This window comes from Gorilla gorilla, chromosome 1, assembly GCF_029281585.2.
Source record: "Gorilla gorilla gorilla isolate KB3781 chromosome 1, NHGRI_mGorGor1-v2.1_pri, whole genome shotgun sequence".
NCBI classification, from domain to species: Eukaryota; Metazoa; Chordata; class Mammalia; order Primates; family Hominidae; genus Gorilla; species Gorilla gorilla.
Genome location: NC_073224.2, coordinates 40,304,905 through 40,324,493, shown reverse-complemented (window position 1 = coordinate 40,324,493; position 19,589 = coordinate 40,304,905). Strand labels below are relative to the sequence as shown.

The window sequence follows — 19,589 nt, the reverse complement described above, 5'->3', positions numbered from 1 at the left end:
CTCGCTCTGTCGTCACCAGGCTGGAGTGCAGTGGCGTGATCTTGGGTCACTGCAACCTCCACCTCCTGGATTCAAGCGATACTCCTGCCTCAGCCTCCCGAGGAGCTAGGATTACAGGTGCATGCCACAATTCCGCCCGCCTTGGCCTCCCAAAGTGCTGGGATTACAGGCATGAGCCACTGTGCCCGGCCTAATTTTTGAAACTTTTTTTTATGTCCCACGTACTGTACTTACTACTTTTCATAAATTGTTTTATTAAATCCTCATGACCCTGTGAGGGTTATGAGGTATAGGTACCTGTACAGGTAGGGAAACGAAGGCTTTTGTGTTTAAATAACTTCTCAAGGTCTCACAGCTACTAAGCGGCAATCAAACTAACACCTCAGGGTTGTTAGATGCCAAAGTGTGCACTTTTAGCACGCTTTGGTGTTTGTGCTGCCGGTCTTCCTACCACTGTGGTTGCTGGGATCTTAGTACACAGCATGTTAAAGTTTCTGTTAAATTTTGGTACTGTTAGTTTTACCTTGGATACAATGCAATGCAGGATTTTTTTCCTGCTACGTCCATGAAGCCAAATCCTCAGTGTGATGACAGAAATTGCAGAAAGACTATAAGAAAAAGGTAGCAGCACTGCCCAAATGAGGTTATACAAGAAGAGGAAGAGATAATCCATGAATATACCGAGTGGGGTATTGAGCTGGTATCTGAGGTTTCAGAAGAGGAATTGAAAAATTCTTCAGGTCCAGTTCTAGACTTACCTGAAGGAATTACAGTGGCATACACAATTCCAAAAAAGCAAGAAGATTCTGTCACTGAGGTAGCAGTGGAAGATTCTGTAAAGCTTGGAAGACCTCATGGCCAAGATTAAGAATATGTACATAATGGACTGGCATATATTTTATTTCTCATGTTAAAGCCTCTTACCTTGAAATTAAAAAATTTTTAAAACTGATAAAACTTAGGGCAACATTAATTAATGTATACTCTTAACTGAATTGTTACACTTTTTGAAAATCCCGTGACTTGCTTGTTTCTCTCCACTCCAACTAAATCATTAACTCTCCTAAAATGTATGTTTCATTCTAGTAAGAAAACCTCAAAGGATATTGTAGGATATAAATCTTATTTGAAAATATAGCCATTGAAATGTTTTGGCCTTTTGGAGTTGGGGAATGACAAATCTGATCCTGGAATCTTTTTCTTTTCAGTAATCCCTTGTGTCTGTTGCCTGAGGGACATGGACAATAAAGCAGTACATGATCCTCAGATATAGGGAGAAGGACAAGGCATATAGCTTATTGATTAGAGCCAGCAAGCATCTGCTCATTATGTTTGGAATTGCTTTCTATAAGAAAATTGCCCTCTACTACTAACTTGACCAAAAATGAATTTAAAATAGCCTGTGAAATAACATCCTCTCAAATGTTTGCTGATGAAATTCAAGTTGAAATGTATTCATTGCAAAAGTCTACAAACCTGTGGATTATATATTCAAAATAAGACAAAGGCAAATAAAAAGCAGCTATCTTCATGAATAGACAAAGTTGCTTTCAGGAAGTATAAATTATATTCTGCACTGACCAAAGAATAGAAGTTACTGCATCTGTGGAACATATACCTGGAGTTACTATACTAAAGAGCAGGGCATGAATTTAGACTAAGATCCATCCAGATTACACTCATTCTTTAGGCCACTCCTGGATACTTCATTTACATTTGATTCTTGGCTGGGCGCGGTGGCTCACGCCTGTAGTCCCAGCACTTTGGGAGGCTGAGGTGGGTGGATCACCTGAGGTCAGGAGTTCGAGACCAGCCTGGCCAACATGGTGAAACCCCGTCTCTACTAAAAATACAAAAATTAGCCGGGCATGGTGGTGGGCGCCTGTAATCCCAGCTACTTGGGAGCCTGAGGCAGGAGAATCACCTGAACTCGGGAGGCGGAGACTGCAGTGAGCCAAGATCATGCCATTACACTGCTGCCTGGGTGCAGAGCGAGACTCTGTTTCAAAAAAAAAAAAAAAATTGATTCTCAAGGTAATGAGATATCAGCAAGGTTTGTCTTGTATAGTGGGCATAAAAGAAAAGTTCTAAATTGCCTCTGCAATGACTTGTAGTCAGTGGAAGAGTATCATTTTCCCTGATCATGACCACTACACTGTAAATTGATATAAATTAACTTTCTCTGGAGTTACACACAAATAATGAAGATTTAAGAGAACCTTGGCTGAAATAAATTTCCAATTGTTTGGAGACTAATAAATACCATGCAGGTGTAACCATTAAAAAAATTATTATATAAACTACTATATTATGTAAACTACAATGTTTTAGCTTTTCTGTGTGAGAAAGTGATTTTTGTTTGTTTGTTTGAGACAGAGTCTTGCTCTGTCATCCAGGCTGGAGTGCAGTGGCACGATCTTGGCTTTCTGCAGCCTCAGCTCCCGGGTTCCAGTGATTCTCTTGCCTCAGCCTCCCAGGTAGCTGGGATTACAGGCATGTGCCACCACGCCTGGCTAATTTTTGTATTTTTAGTAGAGACGAGATTTCACCGTGTTAGCCAGGCTGGTCTTGAACTCCTGACCTCAAGTGATCTGCCCACCTCTACCTCACAGGGTGCTAGGATTACAGGCATGAGCCACTGCACCCAGCCAAAAGTGATATCATAAAAATTGTTAAAAATCTGTAGCTGCTTTGTTACCTTCATTAACTCTTTGTGATTAAAGTTGCAAGTTTATTGCAGTAATGGGAATGTGTTAGATTAATGTTTAGGTAAGTTATATTTTAAAATCTGTGTAGTATATTTATAGTTCACCCAGTAATTAGAACAACGTATCTTAATTCCTTATTGTTCCTCTAGTGTGTCATAGGAGGTAGAGTTTATTGATGCTGGGATTGCAGATGTGAAAATAACATTCTCAGGATATCTTATGACTTAAAAGGCCGATTTTTTAAGCAGTGATATTTTCTGTGTTTGTCTATAATTTGGTTTAAATTTATACTTAATAAGGGCCAGAATACATGGCTATATTCTTAGTATCCTTTAGAACATTATTTCTTAGTCAAAGTTTATGAGGCATCTAGCAACATTTTACATGATATATAAAATTGGAGGTAAATGTGCTTTTTCTTGGGAGGAATTCATAGCCTTAAACTATTCTTGGAGGAGTGTATGATTCTCTCTGTGTACTTTCCTGTTCTTCAATTATTGCTTCAGAGTATTTTTTTTTAAGTTTGAGTACTTTAAACAGCATAGAGAAATAAATCAGTGACTTAAAAATTCATTATTTTGTCCTATATGCACATGTTAATATATCATTACATTTCAGTGGCAGTATTTTTCATTTCTTGTTTTACTTGGTTAATTTTCAAATCTCTGTTCTTTCATTATCATTTGTATTTCTTCTATCTCTTGAATCATTGTTACCCACTTCATGGTATTTTTCAGATTGTATTATTCTCTTGAGTTCTTGAGGGTACTAATCTTCCCATTTGTTTTGATTGCCAACTTTCCCCATTTTGGTGTTCTTTTTCCTCATTTAGTTTAATTTTTTTTTAATTGTGAGCTCACTTTTGACTGAGGTAGATTTTTCTGGGATGAGTTCTATTCCCTCTGAATGCTTTTGCTTCTGTGGGATAGGAACTAGATTTAATATTAATTTCTTGGCAAAGGATTTCTTTACCACATGGGCAGTATGGATTCAGACTCCAAACCCTCATGTTTTCCTCTTGTGCCGCCCCCCACCAACACCCTAGGTTGCTTCACTGGACAAGAATCAGAATTTTTATTATTCCCTGACATGGGGAAAGGGTCCTGGTTTTAATGAGAGGTAATCATTCCAGTCTTCTACCTCTGTTAAGCCACCAGCAATACCTTCATTCCTTGTGGATCGAATGATCCCTAACAGGCACCTGTTAGGGCCTGTGTCCAGGACTTTTGCTTTTGCAGCATCTATTCCTGTGTTTAAAGTTTTGATTATTTTTCTTTATTTCTAATTCTTGGGGATTTCTCTTCCTTTCTTCTCTCCTTCATTAGTTTGATTGTATATTTAAAATCTCTCATGGTTGTTTGTTTTATTCAGCATTTCTATGTGTATTTGTGTATGTGTGGGTCTGTGTTACTGCTTACTGTGTTGTCAAGCCCATATATGCACAAGGACTATTTTGAAACTTTGTTTAATAATAACTCAGGCTAGGTGCAGTGGCTCAGGCCTGTAACCCCAGCATTTTGGGAGGCCAAGGCAGGCAGATCACCTGAGGTCAGGAGTTCAAGACCAGCCTGGCCAACATGGTGAAACCCCGTCTCTACTAAAAATACAGAAGTTAGCTGGGCATGGTGGCACGCACCTGTAATTACAGCTACTTAAGAGGCTGAGGCATGAGAATTGCTTGAATCCTGGAGGTGGAGGTTGCAGTGAGGTGAGATCACACCACTGCACTCCAGCCTGGGCAACAGAGCGAGACTCTGTCTCAAAAAAAAAAAAAAAAGAAAAACTCAATTATTCTGTTAAAAAATTATAATATGAAAGATACTGGTGCTTAAAGGTGAATAATACTGTTTTTACCTTCATGTGTCTGTGATTGTAAAAAGTCTCAAATATACCACCTGTAACTTTGTTCTTTGTATATTTTAACTCATTAATGTATAGTCACAGTATTACAGAATTTAGACACAGAGCCTGGCATAATTGATAACAGTTTTAACATGGCTTTATTAACTACTCTTTTCTCATTCTTCCCTATTCTCTTCTAGTCTCCCTTTTGCATGGATTATTCTCTTTTCCTGCCCTACTGTTGGTTCCGGATTCTTACGTTATTCCATTGCAGATAAGGGAGAAGAAGAATGGTAGAATGGAAACCCACTGGAGAAATTCGAGAAGAAAGAGAAGAAGGAAAATAATGGGTGAAGGGAAGGTTAAAATTTCTTGCTCCAGCACTCTCTGTTCTCTTCCAGGCCTTATCTTACTCCTTCAGACTCTGTTTTTATTTCTCATCTTTTCTTCTCACTTATGCCTCTGCCTTTCCACTCTCTCTTTCTATTGTACACTTTCTTTCTGACACCATGGTAGCTATCACTAGTGGCTTGCAATCTATGTTCCTACCACCTGGCCAGTAGTTGTAGGGAGGAAGGAGGTTGGATGGGAGAATTGAAGGAGACTCTGTTGTTGGATCTTGGGCTACACAGAGTAGGGAGAAAGATGTACCTTACAAGGTATACCAGGCATTTTGTATTGGAACTTTGAGTTCTTTTTCTTCTAGAATTATTCATTTATCTGTTCATTAAACAGTATACAATGAACCCCAGGCAGTGTTTTAGGAACTCACATAGAAACATACTTTGTTCTTTTCAGTTTCAGATATCTTTTTTATTTAACTTAGAATTATTTCATTTTTGAATCTCTTAATTTCAGCATCTGTGTTTATTTCAAAACTTTTGGGAATAAAGAGGCAACTTGTTATATTGGAAAGGCTTTTGGAGCCTGATAGATCTGAGTTTTAATCCTGTCTTTGCCATTTACTAGGTATGTAATATTCAGGAATTTATATTATCTTTCTAAACCTTTTTTTTTTTCTGTAAAATGGGAAGTTCTTGGTATGGTACTTGGCTTAGATGGCTCCCAATAAAATAATGCCTGCTAAGATTATTATTATCACACAGAAAGTTTGTCCTTAGTACCAAATCAGTTTTTTTGTTTTTGTTTTTGTTTTGCCAAGAAGTACTTTTAAAACTAGAGTACATTAAGACAATGATTAAAGGATTCTGTTTTATTTATTTTTATATCACATTCTTGAAGTTTGGACAAGTTGTCATAATTTACATAAAACTATAACTTCTAAGCTATTACTTCTAAGTTGGTGTGTCCTTCTCTGAGCTAGCTGTGTCATAGTAGTACTGTGACTTACTAGTCAAGTTTAGGCTGGCAAGTTACATACTATGTTTAGGCCTTATAATATTAATGAGGGTTAATACTATGTACCTTATGGATTTTATGATAACTAAATTATGTATTAGTTTGGAAGCTAACCATGTCTAGTTGTGAGCTAAAAACCAAGTATTTAGTGTAAGATTCAGGCTCGTTCGGGGAATACAAGGCAGGGATGCAATCAAATGTCAGGAATCGCCAGAACACCGGGAATAAGGAAGCTATCGGAACACTTGCTTTTCTCATTGTCTTTGCCTTTCTCTATGCATCTGCTTTGTTTTTCTCTTTCATTATGTGGAACTGATTTTCTCTTTTGCTTTTAGCGTCATAGTAGGATGTTTGCCTCAACACTTGCTGAGTTTGTATGTTAATTCTTGTAATCATCTGCAGAGACTGACTCTGAGTTAGGTTTTAAATTACTTGTCCCCCAGCTTAGGTCAGGTTTCCATATTGGTTCAGTTAACACTGGCCAGTTAAATGGGGCCTCACAATATGCACTTGGCCCAACCCTGAGAACTGAGGGGGAGATTTTCAGAAAAAGGGAGGGAGGCGGTGTGGCAGATACCTCAGAAAGTGTGTGCCACAAGTGAAGTCATATAAGTATACAGCACTGAAGAAAGTCAAGGTATTGTTATCATTAGATGATGTAGTACTTTGTGAAATATCACTAATAGCATCTATTCAGAATAGCATGTCATTTATCTACCAGCGCAACAGATCTGATTAGTCCCTTATATGTCCTTGATTTTTGTCAAGGGCAGTAGCGTAGTGATTGTTATATGTTTTTCAGTTGTTGTAATGAATATAAAGTCTTTTGCAATTTGTCTTTTATATTCAAAATTATTTTAATCATACAGTGTGCTTGAAATGAACTTTTTGGTGGATATAATTTTTAAGAACATATCTTTGTATAAAAGCACTTTTGTTAAATATTGCTAATGAACTTTTTTCGGGAATAAGTTGAACATATAATCAGTTTTTTTTCAAATGCAGCATAGAAATAAGAAATATTCAAGTAATTGATACATGATTATTTTGGTTCTATCATTGAATTTCTGAACTCTCAGCTATAACTTGTTAAGGCATCTTTTAAATTATCCCAGACATTATGAATGGAGTGCTCAGTAATGATTTGTATAACCCTTAGCTTTGTTTTGATTCATTTTCTTTATACTACTTAGGGTATCATCATATGACAAGATAACTATATACCCCTGTATAGACACTTAATATTATTAATATTTATTGTTCTGTGTTCATATTTACCCCAAATTAGAATAGTCAGTAGGTATAATTTACCTGAAGTGTGAGCTCTGCAGCACACTTTTTCTGAATTTCTGATTTAGTCTGGGTGGGGAAGCTAGGTTTCGGTTTAAGGATACCTTTGTTTTGTGATTTTGTGATATAGTAGAAATCAAAACTGCTTTTAAGTATAGAAGACTGGTGTTACAATTATTTGGGGGGATAGTCAGGCTCCCATTTTCAGTTCTTTTTTTTTTTTCCCGGACAGGGTTTCACCCTGTTGCCCAGGCTGGAGTGTAGTGGCGCCCTCTAAGCTTACTGCAGCCTTCATCTCCTGGGCTAAAGTGGCCCTCCCACTTCAGTCTCCTGAGTAGCTGGGACTGCAGGCACAAGCCACCATGTCCGGCCAGTTTTTATATTTGTATTTTTGTAGAGACGGGGTTTTGCCACGTTGCCCACGCTGGTCTTGAACTCCTAGACTCAAGCAATCCGTCTGCTTTGGCCTCCCAAAGTATTGGGATACAGGCGTGAACCACCACACCTGGCCCCATTTTTAGTTCTAATAGGCCTGTATGTATCACCCACCTTGTAAAACTTGCGTGTAATTTTTTTAAAAAAAGGTTTCACCCACCTTGTCAAACTTGTACGTAATTTTTTAAAAAGTTTTCTTCCTTTTTTTTTTTGAGACAGAGTCTCACTCAATCGCCCAGGCTGGAGTGCAGTGGCATAATCTTGGCTCACTGCAACCTCCGCCTCCTGGGTTCTAGTGATTCTTCTGCCTCAGCCTCCCAAGTAGCTGGGATTACAGGCACGTACTACCATGCCCATTTAATTTTTGTATTTTTGGTAGAGACAGGGTTTCACCATGTTGACCAGGCTGGTCTCAAACTCCTGACCTCAGGTGATTCACCCGCCTTGGCTTCCTACAGTGCTGGGATTACAGGCGTGAGCCACTGTGCCCAGCATCTTCTATTTTGTTTTAAAACAGCTTTACTGACATGATTGACATACCAAACAGTTCACCTGTTTGAAGTATACAATTCAGTGGTTTTGATATCTTAACTAATTTTTAAAAATTGTGGTAAAATACATAACAAAATTTGCCATTTTGACCACTTTTACGTGTACAATTCAGTGGCATTAAATGATATTTATAATGTTATGTAACAACCATCACATAGCTGTCTCTAAAACTTTTTCATTATCCAAAGAGAAATTCTGTAACCATTAAGCCATAACTTTTCATTCTCCTGTCCCCCAGCCCTTAGTAACCTTTAATCTACTTTCTGTCTCTATGAATTTGCCTGTTCTAGATATTTCATTTAAGTGAAATAATATATTTGCCTTTTAATGCCTGTCTTACTTTACTTAGCATGTTTTCAAGATTCATCCACATTATAGCACGTATCAGACCTTAACTTCATTTTAAAGGTGCTTAACATACTGGGGTGTGTGTGTGTGTGTGTCTGTATATATATATATATATCACATTTTGTTTATCTGTTCATCTCTTTATGGACATTTGGATAATTTCCACCTTTTGGCTACTGCGAATAATCTGTTATGAACATCATTGTACAGATATCTGTTTGAATCTCTTCTTTTGATTCTCTTGGATACATAGGAATGGAATTGCTGGGATATGTTGGTAAATCTATGTTTAGCTTTTTGAGGAACTACCCAACTGTTTTACAAAGCAGCAGTAACATTTTATATCACCTCTAGCAATGTATGAGGGTTCCAGTTTCTCCACATCCTCTTCATCACTCTTTATTTTCTGTTTTATTTAATTAATTAAAAAAATTCAGCTATTGTAAAGGTTGTGAAGTGGTATCTCATTGTGGTTTTGGTTTTCATTTCCTTAATGATTAGTGATGTTGAGTATCTTTTCATATGTGTTTTGGCCATTTTTTTTTTTTTTTGAGACAGAGTCTCGCTCTGTTGCCCAGGGTGGAGTGCAGTGGCGTGATCTCGGCTCACTGCAAGCTCCGCCTCCTGGGTTCACGCCATTCTCCTGCCTCAGCCTCCCAAGTAGCTGGGACTACAGGCGCCCGCCACCACGCCCGGCTAATTTTTTGTATTTTTAGTAGAGACGGGGTTTCACCGTGTTAGCCAAGATGGTCTCGATCTCCTGACCTCGTGATCCACCCGCCTCGGCCTCCCAAAGTGCTGGGATTACAGGTGTTTTGGCCATTTTTATATATCTTCAATATATATATTATTTTACTTTTAAGTTCTGGGATACATGTGCAGAACATGCAGGTTTGTTACATAGGTATACATGTGCCATGGTGGTTTGCTACACCTATCAACCTGTCATCTGTGTTTTAAGCCCCGCATGCATTAGTTATTTATCTAATGCTTTCCCTCCTCTTGGCCCCCACCCCAACAGGCCCCAGTTTGTGATGTTCCCCTCCCTGTGTCCATGTATGTTCTCATTGTTCATCTCCCACTTATGAGTGAGAACATGTGGTATTTGGTTTTCTGTTCCTGTGTTAGTTTGTTGAGAATGATGGCTTCCAGCTTCATCCATGTCCCTGCAAAGGACATGAACTCATTCTTTTTTCATTTTTATTTATCTTCTTTGGAGAAATGTTTATTAAAACTTTTGCCCATTTTTGAATTGGGGTTTTTTGTTGTTGACTTGTAGGAGTTCTTTGTATATTCTGGTATTAATTCCTTAGTAGATACATGATTTGCAAATACTTTTCCCATTCTATGGGTTGTCTTTTCTCTCTCTCCATATGAATTTTAGGATGAGTTTTTCTATTTCTGTAATGCCGTTGTAATTTTGATAGGGATTGCTTTGAATCTGTGGATTGCTTTGGGTAACATTGCCATGTTAACAATATTAAGTCTTCTTCCAATCTAGAATACTGGATGTCTTTTCATTTATTTAGGTCTTCTTTAATTTTTATCAGCAATATTTTGTAGCTTCCAATGTACAAGTCTTTCACCTCGTTGGTTAAATTTATCTTTAAGTACTTTATTCTTTTGAATGCTGTTGCAAATGGAATTGTATTATTATTAATTCTTTTATTACTGCTTTTTAAGAGACAGGATCTTGCTGTTTTGCCCAGGCTGGAGTGCAGTGGTATGATCATGACTCATTGCAGCCTCGAATACCTGGGCTCAAGTTATCCTCCTGCCTTAGCCTCCCGAGTAGCTAAGGACTACAGGCATATGCCACCACGTTCAGCTAATTTTTTTCTCTTTCTCTTCTCTGTTGTGTGAATTCCAGATAGAAATCCTCTCTCTCTTTCCTTTCCTTACAAAACACGAATATAGAAATCCCTAGTGGACTTGACTAAGCAGTGAGGAATACCCGTTTTCTAAGCTAGTTAGGGCTAAATGCATACTTTTAGATCAAAGCAAACTGTATGACCTATCTGTTTCACTCCCCTAATGCTCAAATATGTATCTTTGATCTTATCACACTCTGGCTCCATGGAAGGAAGAGAGAAGACAGCTACACCCATGTATTATGATCCTTTAATCATATCAATTCCTTTTTGTGTTATAATAAAGAGGGACCTGAAGAGAGGAAAGGAGACACGTTTAAACTTCTCTTAGAGGCAGCAGAATATGTAATTGCTCTAATCATTAAACATTTTTAATTTACCAGTTAAAAATATTAATAAGGTTACATCTAAATTCCTTTAATGAAATTCAAAGCCTTTTCCATTTTCTAGCTATTTCTTTGCATTTCTTCTCACAATTCTTTACCATGGATTATTTACCATTAACACCCCAAATTCACTTCCTCGCCTCTCTTCATTTGCTTATATTGTTCCCTCTTGCCTGGAGTATCTACATTGTCAAACCCAGGCAAAGCAGCAAGATTCTATTTAGTCCTCAAGGTTCAATTTATCTGTTATCTCCTTTGTGTGAAGCATTAGTATCCACATAATTAGTGTTCTATTCTCACTAATTCTGAAGCACTTAAAACTTTATCACATTATTAAATTTTGTGTCTGCATATGTGCATACTTGTCTTTCTTGAATGAAGACTAAGTTTCTTGAAGGAAAGTATCATATCATAATCAAATTTTTAAAAACTCCAGTCATTGCCACCATGCTTTGTATAGTGTAGACATTTGCTAACGCATTTAAAAAGAACGAATGAGTGTGAAAGAAACATGAGTTTACTTGGTGGGAATTGCTGAAGAGCTCTCTGGTGCCATGAAATCTGCTTTTCTTTTTTATACCTTTGTGTTAAAATATATATTTAATGCTGATAGAATGTTAAAACTGGTCTCATTTTTACATCCCTCTTGCTTTGCATTCTTTTATATGTTATTTGGAGTTTAAACATACATTTCTTACCAAAAATGTGATTCATATGTAAGAAATAAAAGAAAATATATTGTTTTCTTAGGGAAATTAAATCTGTTTATTCTCATATAGTTTGGGATTTTTAAATATTTTGACAATTCTTAAATCATAATTTGAATTTTTGTGTAACTAAGAAACACCATTATTTATATCTAATTTGCATCACATTTTATTAAGAAAATAATTGATATTGCTCTTTCATTTCAGCTAAACCATTTACTTCTAAAGTGAAACAAATGCGATTACATAGAGAAGACTTTGAAATATTAAAGGTGATTGGTCGAGGAGCTTTTGGGGAGGTAAGAGATTAAGATTTGATAGAAGGTCTGCTAATTGTTTTGGAAACTGTTGAACACAGTTGTGAGAGAATTTAACAAGTATTGTTACTTGTTACTTGTTAAACAATATTTGTTAAGTTGTGATTTATGTGATTGATTGTGCTGTTGTGATTGATATAATAGCTCAGAAAATAAAGTGTTGAATGAAATATTTCTACTGGGAATTTTTTCTAAGATCATGTTTTCACATGTACTTCATATGTCAGTGTAAATATGAGTGTGTTTCTACACTCTTCTTTTGTTCTGTTGGTCTGTCTTATTCTAGTTTATAAGGAATCTTGATACCTGGTAGTGTATATACTCTGACTTCCTTTTTCTCCCCCTCTCCCATCTCTCCTCCCCTGATATTTTCATAGTATTTTATTTTATGTATGTGTGTATTTATTTATTTTTGAGATGGAGTTTCTCTCTGTTGCCCAGGCTGGAGTGCAGTGGCATGATCTTGGCTCACTACAACCTCCACCTCCCGAGTTCAAGTGATTCTCCTGCTTCAGCCTCCCGAGTAGCTGGGATTACAGGCGTCCGCCATCAGGCCCAGCTAATTTTTGTATTTTTAGTCAAGTTGGGTTTTTGCCGTGTTGGTCAGGCGGGTCTCAAATTCCTGACCTCAAGTGATCTGCCCACCTTGTCCTCCTAAAGGATATTTTCATAGTATTTTAGAATCAGTTTTTCAATTTCGACTCACTCGTAAAGATACACATGCGCGCGCACGCGCGCGCGCTCTCTCTCTCTCTCGCTCTTTCTCTCTCTCCCGCTCTCTTTCTCTCTCTCCCTCCTCTCTCTCTCCTCTCTCTTCTCTTGTCTCCTCTCTCTCTCTTTTCCAGGAATTTGGGTAAAGTTTGTATTGAAACTGGAGATCAGTTTGCAGACAATTGGCATTTTAACAATACTACTGAGTCAGCTAATCCATAGACGTGGTATATTCTTCCATTTATTTAGGGCTTTATAAATTTATCTCAATACTGTTTTGTAGTGTTCATTCAGTATAGAAGACCTCCACATCTTTCAGCAGATTTATTCCTGGATATGTGATATTCTTGATATTATTTTAATTAGAATTGTTTGTGAAATTTCATTTCTTAATTGTTTTCTTGGTAGTAGTTAGAAGTAGAATTTAATTTTATTGATCTTATACCTTGTTATACTTTTCAAATAGGAATTTTGTTGAATTTTATTAATACTTTATCTGCGTCTTTTGGGACACTCATGGTTTTTCTCCTTTACTTTGTTAATGTGTTGAATTATGCTGTTATATTTTCAGATGTTAAACAATCTTTGCATTCCTAAAATAAGCCCAACTGACTTGTGATATGTTACCCCTTTATATGTACCAACGGACTTCATGTGCTTTTTGTGTGTTGTTAGGATCTTTGCACCTGTGTTCTTCAGATAAATTGGCCTGTAATTTTCCTACTTCGAATGTTCTGATCAGATTTTGGTATCTTGGTTATACTGGTCTTACAAGAAGAGGGAAATGTTCCCTCCTTTAGTGTTCTCCGGAAGAGTTAGTGAAGATTGTTACTATTTTTTTCCTGATATGCTTACAAGATTTAACTGGTGAAGCCTCTGAGACCAGAGGTTGCTAGTGAAAAAGTTTTAAATAATGTTTAATTTCTTTAATGGAAATAAAATGACTTGTTCTGTGTATGTATTAGTTTTGCTAGGTTTATCCATTTCATCTAATTTTTAAAACTTGTTACTGTATTGATCATTTCTCTCTCTCTTTATTTTTCTTGCTAGGGGTTTATCAGTTTATTATCTTTTCCATGAATTAATTTTTGGCCTTTTGAATTTTGTTATTGTAGATTTGTTTTCTGGTTCTTTAATTTCTGCACTTTATAATATTTTCTTTGGTTTTATCTTGCTATTCTTTTTCTGATTTTTCAAAATAGCATTGATATCTAGGCCTTCTTTTCAAACCTGTGTTTAAGGCTATATGTTTTCCTCTAAGCAGTTTTAGCTATAGCAGACATATTTTGGTATGTCACATATATGTATATATTTTTTGCTTAAAATACAGTGTGATTTTAAATTTTTGTTTTTAATCTATGAATTTAAAGTTCACTAAAAAAATTTCTAAACATTTAGAAAATTTTCTAGTTTTTTAAATTGAGTTATAATGTAATTTAAAAGTGGTTAGAATGCATACTCTATGTGATTAGAATCCTTTGAAATTTGCTCTGCAGTGTTCTGTAAATATCAGTTAGGTCAAGTTCAAAATCTTGTTTAAATCTTCCATATCCTTACTGTCTGTTTTTTTCAGTTTGATCTGTCATTTCCTGAGAGAGGATTTCTTTATTTCTTTCAGTTTTTGCTGATGACGAATGTACAGTTATTATATCTTCCTGGTGATTAACTCATTCGTTATTATGGAGTGTTCCCATGATCTCTATAGTGTTTTTTGATTTAAATTTTCCTTAATCTGATATTAGTGGAACTACTCCAGCTCTTTTTTATTAGTATTTTCATTAAATATCTTATTCTGTCCTTTTCGTTTTAGCTTTCTATAAGCATATGGTATGTTTACTGTCCAGTAGAATGTAATTAGATTTTGTTTTTTAATCAGTTAACATGTAATGATGTTACTATTTGTTTTATATTTGTTTTGCTCATTTTGTGTTATTTTTCTCTCATTTCTTGCTTCTTCTTCGATTAATGGAATATTTTAAATCATACCTCCCAATTTTATCTTCTTTTATGGGTTCCCCTGGCAATTACCACATGTATCCTTGGTAAATTTATATTTTGCCAATTCCCATTTACCCAATTTCTACCTTTTTTTTTCATTGCTGTCATATATTTTAGTTCCATTTATATTTGAAACCCCAACATATATATTGTACCTATTTATTTAGGTTTACCCACATATTTGTATTTTCTCTGCTCTTCACATTCATGTACTTCCCTTTGGGATCATTTTCCTTTTGACTTAAAAATTCCCTTTAATATTTCTTTTTAATATTTAGAGACAAAGTTTTGCTTTGTCTCTCTGGCTGCAGTGCAGTGGTGTCATCATAGCTCGCGGCAGCCTTGAATTCCTGGGCCCAAGTGATCCTCCTGCCTCAGCATCCTGGGTAGCTAAGACTATAGCTGTGCACCAGTATGCTTGGCTAATTTGTGAATTTTCTTGTAGGGACAGGGTTTTCCTACATTGCCCAGGCTGGTCTCATCAAACTCCAAGGCTCAAGGAGTCCTCCTGCCTCAGCCTCCCAAAGTGCTGGGATTACAGTTGTGAGGCACTGTGCCTGGCCCTCTTTAGTATTTCTTCAGTGTAAGTCTGCTGATAACAAATTATCTGATTTTATTTGTCTGAAAATATATTTTTTGAGGTCCTAAAATTAAGAAAAAATTGAAGTATATTATGGTATACACACACACACACACACACACACACACACACACAGACACACACTTCAGTTTCAAAAAATATACACACATATAACTCGATGGATTTTTACATTTTTTTAGGGTACAAAACAAGCAATAGCATTTTATTCTTATGCCATTTGCCCATAGCATTCTTTTTTTATTTTTTATTTTTTTATTTGAGATGGAGTTTTGCTCTTGTCGCCCAGGCTGGAGTGCAGTGGTGCAATCTTGGCTCACTGCAACCGCTGCCACCCGGGTTCAAGTGATTCTCCTGCCTCAGCCTCCCGAGTAGCTGGGATTACAAGTGCCCACTACCATGCCTGGCTAATTTTTGTATTTTTAGTAGACATGTGGTTTCACCATGTTGGTCAGGCTAGTCTCGAACTCCTGACCTCAGGTGATGCACCCATCTTGGCCTCCCAAAGTGCTGGGATTAACAGGCATGAGCCACCATGCCTGGCCTTATTATTATTATTTTTTTAATTTTTGTGGGTACATAGTAGGTTTATATATTTATGGAGTACGTGAGATATTTTGGTACAGGCATGCAATGCGTAATAATTGCATCATGGAAAATTGGATATCCACGTTATTTCAAAATGGACATTCAAGCATTTATCCTTTGTGTTACAGAAAATCCAGTTGTACTCTTAGTTATTTCAAAATGGACAACTAAATTATTATTGGTCCTTTGTGTTACAAAAAATCCAGTTGTACTCTTTTAGTTATTTCAGAATGGACAATTAAATTATTATTGACGACAGTCCCCCTCTTGTGCTACCAAATACTAGGTCTTCATCATTCTATTTTTTTTTGTACTCATTAATCATCCCCATCTCCTTTTTCTCCACATCCTCACCAGCATTTGTTATTGCCTGCCTTATGGATAAAAGTCATTTTAACTGGGGGGAGATGATACCTCATTGTAGTTTTGATTTGCATTTCTCTGATGATCAGTGACGTTGAGCACTTTTTTCATATGCCTGTTTGCCATTTGTATGTCTTTTTTATAGAAAGGTCTATTCAAATCTTTAGCCCATTTTAAAAATTGGATTATCAGATTGTTTCCTATAGAGTTGTTTGAATTCCTTGTATATTCTGGTTATTAATCCCTTGTCAGATGAGCAGTTTGCAAATATTTCCTCCCATTCTGTGGGTTGTCTCTTCACTGTGGTTTGATTCTGTCTCTTCACTGTGGGTTGATTGTTTCCTTTGCTGTGCAGAAGCTTTTTAATTTCATGTCATTTTATTTGTCCATTTCTGCTTTGGTTGGCTGTGTTTTAAGAAATTTTTGTGCAGACCAGTGTCCTGGAGATTTTCACCAATGTTTTCTTTTAGTAGTTTTATACTTTGGGGTATTAGACTTAAATCTTGAATCCATTTTGATTTGTTTTTTATGTAAGGTGAGAGATAGGGATCAAATTTCCTTCTTCTGCATATGGTTATCCAGTTTTCCCAGCACCATTTATTGAAGAGACTGTCTTTTCCCTAACATTCTTGGCACCGTTGTTGAAAATTAGTTCCCTGTATGTATGTGGATTTCCTTCTGGGTTCTTTGTTCTGTTTCATTAATCTATGTGTCTGTTTTTATGTCAGTACCATGCTAGTTTGGTTACTGTAGCTCTGTAGTATCATTTGAAGTCAGGTAATATGATTCTTCCAGTTTTGTTTTTTGCTTGGGATAGCTTTGGCTATTCTGGGTCTTTTGTAATTCCATATGAATTTTAGGATTATTTTTTCTATTTCTGTGAAAGAATGTCATTAATACTTTGACAGGGATTGCATTGAATCTGTAGATTGCTTTGGGCAGTATGGATATTTTAACAGTATTGATTCTTCGAACCCATGAACATTGAATATTTTTTCAGTTTTTTGTGTCCTCTTCAGTTTCTTTCATCAGTGTTTCATCAGTATATTGATGTATGTGTGTGTGTGCATACCTCACATGTATATGTTTATATACTTCAGTTAAAAAATACACATAGATAACTTGATGAATTTTTACATTTTTTTGTAGGGGACAAATAAATAATAGCATTTATTCTTATGCCATTTGACCATAGCATTTGTGTTCTATAGTTTTCACTGTAGACATCTTTTACTTCTTTGGCTGATTTAATTTCTAGGTATTTAATTTTATTTGTGGCTATTGTAAATGGGATTACTTTTTTCATTTCTTTTGCAGATTGTTCACTGTTGGCATAGAGAAATGCTACTGATTTTTGTATGTTGATTTTGTATCCTGCAACTTTACTGAATTTGTTCATCAGTTTGAATAGGTTTGTGTGTGTGTGTGTGTGTGTGTGTGTGTGTGTGTGTGTGTGTGTGGAGTCTTTAGGTTTTCCAAAATATAAGACCATATCATCTTCAAACAAGGATAATTTGACTTTTTTCTTTCCAGTTTGGACACCCTTTCATTCTTTCTCTTGTTTAATTGCTCTAGCTAATACTTAAAGAACTATGCTGTACTTGAATATTGATATCTTTCTCTAGATTTGGAAAGTTCTTATTATCCCTTTAATAAACTTACTACTCCTATTTTCTCTACCTTCTCTTTAAGGTCAATAACTCTTAGATTTACCCTTTGAGGTTGTTTCCTAGATCTTATACATGCTTCATTCTTTTTCATTCTTTTTTCTTTTGTCCCTCTGTGTATTTTCAAATAGACCATTTTCAAGCTCACTAATTCTTGCTTCTGCTTGATCAGTTTTGCTATTAAGAGACTCTGATACATTCTTTAACATGTCAGTTGAGTTTTTCAACTCTAGAATTTCTGCTTGATTTTTAAAAATTATTGTTTGTTTATTTATTTATTTTGAGATGGAGTCACACTCTGTCACCCAGGTTGGAGTGCAGTGGTGTGATCTCGGCTCACTGCAGCCTCCATCTCACAGGTTCAAGCGATTCTCCTGCTTCAGCCTCCTGAGTAGCTGGGACTACAGGTGCATACCACGCCTGGCTAATTTTTGTATTTTTAATAGAGATGGGGTTTTACAGTGTTGGCCAGGCTGGTCTCGAACTCCTGACGTCAGGTGATCCGCCTGCCTTGGCCTCCCAAAGTGTTGGGATTACAGGCATGAGCCACTACGCCTGGCCCCGTTTTTAATTATTTTAATCTGTGAAATTTATCTTACAGAATCCCAAATTCCTTCTCTGTGTTATCTTGAATTTCTTTGAGTTTCCTCAAAATAGCTATTGTTTTTTAAGATGGACTGTCACTCTGTCACCCAGGCTAGAGTGCAGTGGCGCGATCTCAGCTCACTGCAGCCTCCGCCTCCTGAGTTCAAGCCATTCTCTTGCCTCAACCTTCTGAGTAGCTGGGATTACAGGCGTGCACCATCATGCCTGGCTAATTTTTGTATTTTTTTAAAAATAGAGATAGGGTTTCACCATGTTGGCCAGGCTGGTCTTTGACCTCAAGTGATCTGCCTGCTTGGCCTCCCAAAGTGCTGGGATTACAGGCATGAGCCACTGCACCTGGCCAAAATAGCTTTTTTTTGAGACAAAGTCTCGCTCTGTTGCCCAGGCTAGAGTGCAGTGACACGATCTTGGCTCACTGCAACCTCTGCCTCCCAGGTTCTGTGATTCTTCCATGTCAGCCTGCTGAGTAGCTGGGATTACAGGCACCCACCACCACCCCTGGCTAATTTTTATATTTTTAGTAGAGATGGGGTTTCACCATGTTGGCCAGGCTGGTCTCGAACTCCTGACCTCAAGTGATCCACCCACCTCGGCCTCCCATGGTGCTGGGATTACAGGTGTGAGCCACCGTGCTTGGCCCAAAATAGCTATTTTGAATTCTGTGTCTGAAATGTCATGTGTCTCTGTTTCTCCAGGATTGATCCCCAGTGCCTTATTTAGTTCATTTGGTGAGGTCAGGTTTTTTGGATAGTGTTGATGCTTTTAGATGTTTTCGGTGTCTGGACATTGAAGAGTTAGGTATTTATTGTAGACTTTGCAGTCTGGGCTTGTTTGTACCTGTCTTTCTTGGGAAAGCATTCCAGGTATTTGAAGGGACTTGGGCCCAAAGGCCAATAACACAATGGTTTTTGCAGTCTTATATAGATATTGTCTTGGTGGTCTTGGATAAGATCCAAAAGTTTTCTCTGGATTACCAGGCAAAAACTCTTATTCTTTTACTTTACTTTCTTCCAAACATATTGGGTCTTTCTTTCTGTGCTGAGCCACCTGGAACTCTGGGGATTTGGTGATACAAGCACCCCTGTGGCCACCATCACTGGGACTGTGCTGGGTCAGACCTGAAGCCAGCACAGCACTGGGCCTTGCCCAAGGCCCTTCCCTTCAGGGTGGTGAGTTTCCCCAGGCCCCGGGTGTGTCCAGAGATGCTGTCTGGTAGCCTGCGATTCTAGTTAAAAACCTTAGC

The 19,589-nt window shown here is 37.0% G+C and overlaps 1 protein-coding gene and 1 pseudogene across 20 annotated transcripts in view; both read left to right on the top strand.

Moving 5' to 3' along the window:
* CDC42BPA (CDC42 binding protein kinase alpha) overlaps positions 1–19,589 on the top strand; it is a 323,893-nt gene that overhangs the window by 52,516 nt on the left and 251,788 nt on the right. For 19 of the 20 annotated variants that reach the window (XM_055371555.2, XM_055371684.2, XM_055371673.2 and 16 more), the window contains exon 2: positions 11,706–11,797. In XM_055371555.2, the coding sequence (XP_055227530.1) occupies positions 11,706–11,797 (92 nt within the window). Of the gene's footprint in view, positions 1–11,705; positions 11,798–19,589 lie in introns of those variants that run through there. The other variant, XM_055371643.2, reaches the window with a different exon arrangement.
* On the top strand, positions 7–4,017 carry LOC134758917 (ubiquitin-like modifier-activating enzyme 5; annotated as a pseudogene).